A 10,000-nucleotide genomic window follows, 5' to 3' on the forward strand; every position below is an offset into this window, starting at 1 on the left:
GTGTCTCCATCCCTCCCTCCCTTCTTCCCTCCCTCCCTCCCTTCATCCCTCCCTCCCTCCCTCCATCCCTCCCTTCATCCCTCCCTCCCTCCCTGGCCTAGCTATGCTCCTGGCCGGTGGTGTTGGTAATGACAGAGAGATCCCTCCCTCCATCCCTCCATCCCTCCATCCCTCCCTGGGCCAACCATTTCATAGGGCTACGGTCGTCAGGGTGACTATTCATTCATAAACATCTCGCCCTCTTCCATTTTACATTCATGTGTCCCTCTCATTCCGGAGTACATGAGGTGCCTCCTGTCACCAGGGCCGCGTAGCAGACAGGAAACACTGGGCTGAACATGTTGTGCTGCATAAAACCAGAGAACACCGCTAAGCCTGATATCACGTCTGTGCATCTGAGACCAGCAGCAAAGTCAGCTATCTGTCTACCATCATAATGTGGTTTTCTACCTCAGGAGAACACAGAGGTTAAAGACATCGCTCAAGAAAGCACAGCCGCGGGCAGGGGGGGGGGGGGGGGGGGGGGGGGGGCAGGGGGAGGGGGGGACAGGCCTGAAACAAGAAAGAAAAAACAAAAAAACAAATCTTTCGTCACCTCCAAAGAGGCCACTTTAGCCAAGCAGGTGGCGGAGACAGCTACGGAGTCTGGACCACCACGTTACAACAGGAGATGGGATGAGGTGGGAGATGTCCATCTGCTGATTGACGCTAACTCAGAGCTAACGCTAACCTGACTGACTCAGAGCTAACGCTAACTCAGAGCTAACGCTAACCTGACTGACTCAGAGCTAACGCTAACTCAGAGCTAACTCTAACCTGATTAGAAGAGGTCAGGCCCACTGCATTCGTATGTCTCATTGACTCATTTGGAGCCAAAGTGGTGTTGAGCAGATTAACAGGCAGGTTTTGGGGAGCGTGGACATGGGCGCAGGGACCAAGCCAATTAGATTAAACTAAGTCTCGACACAGTCTACCTGCTCCCTCTCTCTCTCTCAATCTCTCTCTCTCAGTCTCTCAGAGTGAGAGAGAGAGAGAGACAGTGTGTGTGTGTGTGTGTGTGTGTGTGTGTGTGTGTGTGTGTGTGTGTGTGTGTGTGTGTGTGTGTGTGTGTGCGTGCGTGCGTGCGTGCGTGTGTGTGTGTGTGTGTGTGTGCATGTGTGTGTGTGTGCGTGCGTGTGTGTGTGTGTGTGTGTGTGTGCGTGTGTGTGTGTGTGTGTGTGTGTGAATGTGTGTGTGTGTGTGTGTGTGTGTGAGTGTGTGTGTGTGTGTGTGTGTGTGTGAGAGAGAGAGAGAGCGAGAGAGTGAAAGAAAGAGACAGAAAAGAGAGGAGAGAGTAGAATGAGAGAGAGAGAGAGAGAGTGAGAGAGAGTGAATGAGAGAGAGAGAGTGTGAGAGAGAGTGAGAGAGAAAGACAAAATGAGAGAGCAAAAGGACATAGGGTTCAGTAACACAGTGACGTAAAGATACAGGGATGAGAGAGCAGGGGAGGAGGGGGGGGAGGAGGGGGGGGAGGAGGGGGGGAGGAGGGGGGTGAGGAGGTGAGGAGGTGTCATCATGAAGAGGTGAATCATCTGCATCTGGTCTGTCACCTCAGCCTGACACACACACACACACACACACACAGACACACAGACACACACACATACACAGACAGACACACACACAGACACACACACTGACAGCGGCACGGTGACATTATCTCTGCCCCTAGCTGATCTGATAGGTAGGCACAGCATGCGTCACACATACACACACACACACACACACACACACACACACACACACACACACACAGAGAGCAGCTCATATTTCTTAATGCATGATTCAGAGTGGAGGTGTCAGCCGGGTCAGGCAGGCAGGCAGGTGTGTGTGTGTGTGTGTGTGTGTGTGTTTGTGAGTGTGTGTGTGTGTGTGTGTGTGTGTGTGTGTGTGTCTGTGTGTGTGTGTGTGTGTGTGTGTGTGTGTGTGTGTGTGTGTGTGTGTGTGTGTGCGGGCCACATCTGTCTGAGAGATGAGTCCGTGCAGACGGGGACATAATAAAGCTGAACCTCCCTCCTTCATTCTCCTCCCTCATTCTCCCCTTCTGTCTCTCTCTGTCTTAATGAGGCCTTTTTACCCAGCGTTCCTCTCGGTGACAGGCCGTTTAAAACGCAGACGTGCGTGTGTGGGTGTGGGTGTGGGTGTGCGTGTGTGTGTGTGTGTGTGTATATGTGTGTGTTTGTGTGTCACAGCAGAAGAACAAAATGGTTTTATATTTAGTCCCCCTCTTGTTTTGCGCCTGTCCCCCCCTCTCCTCCCCCCCCCTCTCCTCCCCCCCCTTCCCCCTCACCCCCCAACAACGCTTCCCTGACAACCCGGGAGGCCAGGATGAATCCCTGACATCCATGGGAGTTAATTCCAACGACTGCACTTGTATCGCTGGAGGTGTGTAATTAGCCAGGGAAGTGGAAGGCCTTCTAGAGCCTTCTACTGAGGGACGAAAGAAAGAAAGAACATGATGCAGATTGCTGTGGAAGAGCGTGACCATGTGTGTATCATGGTTGGAAGGGAGGAAAGGAGGGAGGGAAGGGGGGAAGGAGGGAGGGGGGGAGGGAGGGAAGGAGGGGAGGAGGACACAAGCTCATCTTCTGCTTTTCTGGCGAAATAAGTTCTGATTGTTGGGTGGGGAGGGTAGGTGGGTGGGTGCAGACTAGACATCTTGGAACCCCCAACCCATGATGGGGAAGACAGAGGACTGGGGGGGTGGGGGGGGTGGGGGGGGTGCAGTATGGCACCGGTTCATTCATTTAACGAGGGTCCTCAAGCTATAGTAACCTCCACAATGTCTGTGTCCCATGGGGGTCTTATGGTCTCACCTAAACATGAACCTGCCAGGGTGAAACAGGCAGCAGTAACACACACACAAACACACACAGAGACAGAACAGCCTGGCTAAAACCTCTGGTCGTCCCTCTCTGACACTGTGGCCGGCACCCTCGTCCACGCCTTCGTCACCTCCCGCCTGGACTATTGCAACGGAGTCCTGTTCGGGGTTCCCAGCAAAGCCCTGGACAGGCTCCAGAATGTTCAGGTACCCAGCAAAGCCCTGGACAGGCTCCAGAATGTTCAGGTACCCAGCAAAGCCCTGGACAGGCTCCAGTATGTTCAGGTACCCAGCAAAGCCCTGGACAGGCTCCAGAATGTTCAGGTACCCAGCAAAGCCCTGGACAGGCTCCAGTATGTTCAGGGTACCCAGCAAAGCCCTGGACAGGCTCCAGTATGTTCAGGTACCCAGCAAAGCCCTGGACAGGCTCCAGTATGTTCAGGTACCCAACACAACCCTGGACAGGCTCCAGTATGTTCAGGTACCTAGCAAAGCCCTGGACAGGCTCCAGTATGTGCAGAACTCTGCTGCCAGCGTTCTCACCCACACCAAGCCCTGGCAGCACATCACCCCTACCCTCATTAAACCTCCACTGGCATCCGGTCATGTCCCGCATCTCCTACAAAATCCTCCTTCTCACCTACAAATCCCAGTACCTAACTGACCTTCTCTGCCAACATACCCCATCCCGGAATCTGCGGTCCTCAGACATGGGTCTGCTTTCCACCTCCTGCGGGACACAGAGCCTTCAGCGTGGCAGCACCCACCCTCTGGAACTCTACTTCACCTTCCCATCGGCCCTCAAAACCCATCTGTTCACCAAGGCCTTTTCACCTTTTTGTTCTGTCACTGTCTCTGTGTTTTCTGTTTTTGTCTGTCTGACTGTTTTTCTGTCCATTTGTAAAGTGTCCTATTGGGTTCCTTGAAAGGCGCTTATAAAAGTTTGAAAGACCACGAAGACGCGAGGTGAATGCACTTCAACTGGATAATAGAGCACTCAGACATACTGGCCGAGAAAACAAAGGACTCCTTTTCCTCTCCACTCCTGTTTTTCAGCCAATGGTGACGACAATGGAGGCACCTACTCTGATTTAAACTGATTTAAAGTAGCGATAAATCGATATTAATCAAAACAAATACTAAAGATACAGACAAAAACATTTCAAGGGTTGTCACGCAAGGCGCTTGTGCACGCACCATTAAAAAATGATAACAGATAAGAGCCTTTTGTCCGTGTCTGTGTGTGTTACTGCAACAACACAATGGTCCTTTTTCCATCAATGAATAAAAGCCTACACTGCGTTGAACTGCATTTTTATCTCTTTATTTGATCTCAATCCACGACTTTCGAAAGGAAACACAACACCATTTTGCCCCTGGCTGATAGGATTAGCTATATGAGCACAATTCCCCCTCTGACTCTCTTATAAGTTTGTATTCCACGTCAATCAAAACTGTAAGATGATCTGCACTGCGGAGAGCATGCCCCGCTCGTCTGTTCTTATCGGTGTCGGAGCGGAGGGTGAGGAAGGATCGCTGGGATGAGATTGGGTCTCTGCCTCTCGGTTTGCCTCTCTCTCGCGGCAGATAGCGCCTCTATCAAGCTGTCACCCTTAAACGGTTTAGGGGAACACTCACCCCTCCGTCACACTGGATCAGGACGCAGCGAGACACACGAGCGAGCGGCCGTCGTTGCGGCTCACCCGCCCACGTCCGTTAGAGAGCGCACACACACACACACATAACACACACACACATAGGCCTACACACACACACACACTCACACATAACACACACACACACGCACACACACACACCCACACACATACACACCCACACACGTACACACATAACACACACACACACACACACACACACACACACCCACACACATAACACACACACACACACACACACATACATAACAGACACACACACATACACACCCACACACATAACACACACATACATAACAGACACACACACACACACACATACACACCCACACACATAACACACACACACACACACACACATACATAACAGACACACACACACATACACACACACTCACACATAACACACACACACACATAACACACACACACACACACATAACACACACACACACACATACATAACAGACACACACACACACACACACACACAACACACACATACATAACAGACACACACACACACACACACACACACACATAACACACACACACATACATAACACACACACACACACACACATAACACACACACACACACACACACACACACACACATAACACACACACACGTGTCGTATATTTTCTACTATATATATCCTATTTTCTAGTGTTGTGCAATGGTTCTTGTAATCTGACCAGCCCCTCGGACTTGGGTCCGTGGTGACATCACAGGGGACGGCCCTCATGGCCATCTGGATAAGGTGATAGGCTATGACCTGTGACTGTATTTGCATAAGAGGGCAGGGATCTAGGAAACTAGGGAAAACCAGCGAGGAAGGGAGGAAGCGGCCTCTTTTTGTCACCAGGCCCCAGCTTAAACACGTGTATGTATAAATCTGTTTGTAACTCGGATTAAATCATCTTAAACTCACTAGCTGTTGTTTGATTCATAACCAATAAGAATACACGACAATGATGGCGAGCAAGTAACGGAGATAATATAGCTTAATTTACAGTATTTTGCAAGCTTCAATCTAACGAAGAAGGTAGGTTTCTACAGAGATCGCTCTCTAGTCGATTGGTGTGTTTAAAATAGACTGTAGATCTCAGATAAGTTATAGTCAAAAGAATCTGTGTAACGGTAATCTTGTTGGAATAGAAACACATCTTTCATAGTCTTTAAGCTGGGGTTGGTGAGAGCCGGATTTTGAGGTCCGTTTTTGTAAATATACGATTAGATTGGTATATTGGTGATATAGGGCTGAATTTGGTAATTCGCTTTTTTATGTTAAGATATTAGTTGTGTAACTAATAGCGGTATTACGGAATATCGTGAGTGTGTGTGTAGAATTGTGTTAAGGGTCTGTTTGAAACGACGCCATTGTGTAAGCGGCCATTTGCAGTGTTCTGTCAGAGAATCTATTCTTAGACGCCATTTTTCTTTGTCCTTGAGAAAGGACACACACAGAGGCCATCTTTATGAGGGAAACGTGAACGTAGAATATTTGAATGAGATAAATAATAGTTTAACTGGATTGAAAGATAGTCGTGAAGTTGTTGTGTCGTGGAAGATGGCATTATTGTGGAAAAGCAATGTTATATTGTAAAGATTGATCTGGGAGTCCACAGCGGGTTTTTCCCCCAGAAGGACAAAGACTAGCCCCTCCTTCCCCTACTCCATTTTTACACGGAGGCGCTGGCGCATGCGCAATCGATACGCAAATCGGTTGTTTGGCGCCGCCTGCTGGACGAAATACGACAAGACATTTTAAAACACTAAATCCTCAGGGAGATACAGCTGAGGTCTATGAAACAGTCCGATACATTAATAAATAGATGGTTATAAATGATTGTAATGTATTACATTACTTATATTAATTTAATTAATTACTAATTGATTGAATTAATTATTCAGATCATTTCATTTTCTGTTTCACAGAACTTTGATCAATTGTTTTGTGATAATCTAATAATAATCATTTCTTTTTTCGATAATAGCTGAATGACTTCGCAGGTTTACATCAATGAAGTGTCAATGAATGGTTCTAACTAATCATTCATTCCTTTCACTTAACAAGTCGATTTCTTTAACAGGTTGTAATTAATAACTAATCATTCATTCCTTTCATTTAACAGTTGATTTATTTACAGGTTGTAATTAATATTTGTAATTTACATATTTTATTTTAGTTAGGTCATTTCCACAGTGTTTGATTAAGGAATAGCAGAATAGTACATATTTGATAGTTGAGCAGTAAAAGGGTTTTTGTGGATCGGTGAATACTTAGGTGTGACCAGCTTTTGTGATTTAATAATTGTGTTGACCAGAACTGTAATTAGTATTGAATGAGTAATCAAGTGACACATATTCATAAACAATTAGGAAACACATTTAAGTATAAAGTACTTACACAGCTATTAGATTTAAGTTAATACTGCACTGACATACACAAGAGGCAAGTCTGTTATTCTGAAGTTGCAGGGTTTTTGTGGGGATGGTTAATACAGTTATATTGGACTAGCATTTGTTTAGCAAACAAGACAAAATAAGGTGGGTTGTAAGAAGCGTACACCTTATCTAATATAGAATATTGTCAGCATATTGAGCAAAGTAGAATGGGGTCGAATTCCACGAAGCTGTTAAAAGATATTAGTGAACATCGTGGAATGTTGGCTACGTTATCCCCTATGGCTGTAGTGGAAAAAATGAATCCTCTTGTTAGGGAAATTAGCAAAATGTCTACGAAATGGAATAGCCGTTGGGCATACATTGAACAGCCGTGGCCGAAAGAGGGCAGCCTTAATTTACAATTAATTGCAACATTGGAGATACTTATCAATGGGCACAAAGCACATCAAAGAGGAAAGATTAGATCAGAGAAACGCAAGTTAGAGTTAGCTATTTTAGATCTATTTAAGGTAGAGGGACAGAAAATAGCTCAGATGGAACCGGAAAAGAAAAAAGAATTGGCCAGAACACTGGAACAGAAACTGAACATTTCATCCCCAGACCTGTGTCCTGCCCCCAGTCCCCCTCCATATGCTAAGGCACTGGAGGATCATTCCCAGAAGAAGAAGAAGGAGCCAAGGGGAAAAGGGGACGACAGGAGTGACGAGGAAGATGACAGCGAAGATGGCAGTGCAGACTCAAGTGATGACGACAATGCAGATGGAGGCTACAACGCGCAGGTCAGGAAGATGATAGCCACAGCCGAAAGGAAAGGTGGGAGAAGACGCCCGGAGAAAGAGGGAGATTGTCACCGAATGTCATCAAATACATTAAAGAACTGTCCAGTGCTGATTCGGGGTAACAAGATGGAATATCATCCGTGGCATCATACAGATTTGTCTGAAGTGATCGAGAAACTCCCAGTTCTTCAAGAGGGAGGACATTCGTGGACGCGAGAGGTCGACGTGATACTGACAGGAACGCAGGCCGCGATGGGAGACCTGAAAAGACTCTTAGCTTTTATTGCAGGATTGGATACAATGCAGGAAATATTGATGAAGGCAGGACTTCATAGATATATCAATACATCAGTTTATGATCCAGAGCTCTTCGCAGCAAACAGAGGCAGGCTGTGGAAAGCAATCAGAGAGACCTACCCTACTCACATTCACCCAGACAATATCATTGTGAAGCCACTGGGGGGGGATGAGAATCCCAGGGGTTATGTTGCCCGTGTGCACACTCAATGGAGAAGTGTGACAGGGAAAGACGCTGAAGATAACCCCTTAGAAAAATCCATAATCAGGGAAAAAATACAAGAAGGGCTTCCTACCCCAGTTAAGGATAAGCTAGCAGAAGTGGTGGGGCTACGACACATGAACAAAGCTGTTTATATAGACCACGTAGCTCATCAAGTTGAGTTATATCGAAAGAACATTCAGATACAGAAGGCACGAGACGAAGAATCCCTCAGAATATTGACTCATTTGCAATTGACTGAAAGCGAGAGGAACATAGAGGGAGTGCAGGCTTTAGCCCCACAGCAACAGCCACCTGGAGTGCAGACTGCTACTTACCAGTCCTACTCACAGGGGCCACAAGGGGGGTATCCTGCTACTTACCAGTCCTACCCACAGGGGCCACAAGGGGGGTATCCATACCCACAAGGGCCACCAGGGGTGCAAGCGGTTCCATACCAGATGTACACACAGCCTGGCCAAGGACCACCACCAGGGGGATGGACAGCAGCAGGGAAGGAGATGCTAGAACCATGCCAATGCGACCAGAATGGACATCTAGCCTGTGCCTGCTGCAACAGGCCCCAGGGGGGCGCAGGGGGGAGCCAAGGAGGAGGATATTGGCCCCCTACTACACCTGCTCCAGGAGTGATGAACCCTTACGGAGGCCCAGCAGCTGGCCTATAGGGGTGCCCGGAAGATCCGAGTGGGAGGTGCCAGCTGGTGGTGACACAGAAGCCTGAAGGCGCCACGCACCTCCCTATGTCTAGAGAATATGTGAAGACAATCGGATTTGAGGGAATTAAACAGCTGATTCCTACAACTGAGCTTGTAGACTTAGAGTACAAGGGACAGAGAGCAACTCTGTCAACACTTGTGTCAGAACACACGCCAACAGGGCTGCTAGGGAGAGATGCTCTATGCCAATTGAACTGTACAGTAAAATGCACACCTAACGGCTGTCAGGTGACGGTGCCATCCGGTGTTCAGATTCCATCGACAGCCAGAGTGATTAAGCATAGAACAGACCTACAAGCTTTGCCTTTAAAGGGAGCTGATATAGAATATTGGGTTGATGGGTCTTGTTACGGGGTAGGAGAAACGTTGTGCGCTGGGTATTCCTTAGTTAAAGCACAGAATTCAAAGTTTATTGTAGAACAGGCTGAGGCAGTTCCTTAGCCTTGCTCGGCTCAGTTGGCTGAATTGATTGCCCTCACGGAAGCATGCAACTTGGGAACCGGACGGAGAGTGACAGTGTACACCGACTCTGCCTATGCACATAATGTTTGTCATTTTAATGGAGCTGTATGGAGGGGGCGGGGTTTTAAGAGAACTGATGGTACGCCTATACAGCATCACGCACAGATCATGAAGCTGTTACAAGCCATGATGAAGCCAAAGGAATTAGCCATAGTGAAGTGTGCCACACACAGGTCTGACTCATCACATGTCACACAAGGTAACAGGGCTGCAGAGGATGCAGCCAAAGCCATTACAGGAGCAGACAAGGCAGGTAAAGGTCTTCTGGTCACACATGAAAAACAGTTACAGGGCATGGTCACACTTGAGGATTTATTGATGTTACAGAGTAGAGTAACTACGTTAGACAAGAACGTTTGGCTAGCAAGGGGGGCAAGTCAGGATGACACAGGTCTATGGAGGAATCATGAGGGGTTGGTTGTAGCACCCTCAGATTTATTAGGCATGTTAATACAGGAAGCTCATGGATTAGCACATGTGGCTAGGGGGGAGGTAAGACGCAAGATCACCA

The 10,000-nt window shown here is 47.6% G+C and overlaps 1 protein-coding gene across 1 annotated transcript in view; it reads left to right on the plus strand.

Moving 5' to 3' along the window:
• The window catches only part of LOC308162542 (voltage-gated inwardly rectifying potassium channel KCNH3-like), a gene marked incomplete at its 3' end in the record, with an annotated part of 59,588 nt that extends 55,625 nt beyond the window's left edge, over positions 1-3,963 (plus strand). Inside the window, exon 10 of the mRNA XM_080536688.1 lies at positions 3,920-3,963. Within this exon, the coding sequence (XP_080392814.1) occupies positions 3,920-3,963 (44 nt within the window). The remainder of the gene's footprint in view (positions 1-3,919) is intronic.
• Between the last annotated feature and the right edge of the window lie 6,037 nt (positions 3,964-10,000).

This window comes from Nansenia antarctica (genome assembly GCF_963989245.1).
Source record: "Nansenia antarctica genome assembly, chromosome: 7".
In the NCBI taxonomy this organism is placed as follows: Eukaryota; Metazoa; Chordata; class Actinopteri; order Argentiniformes; family Microstomatidae; genus Nansenia; species Nansenia antarctica.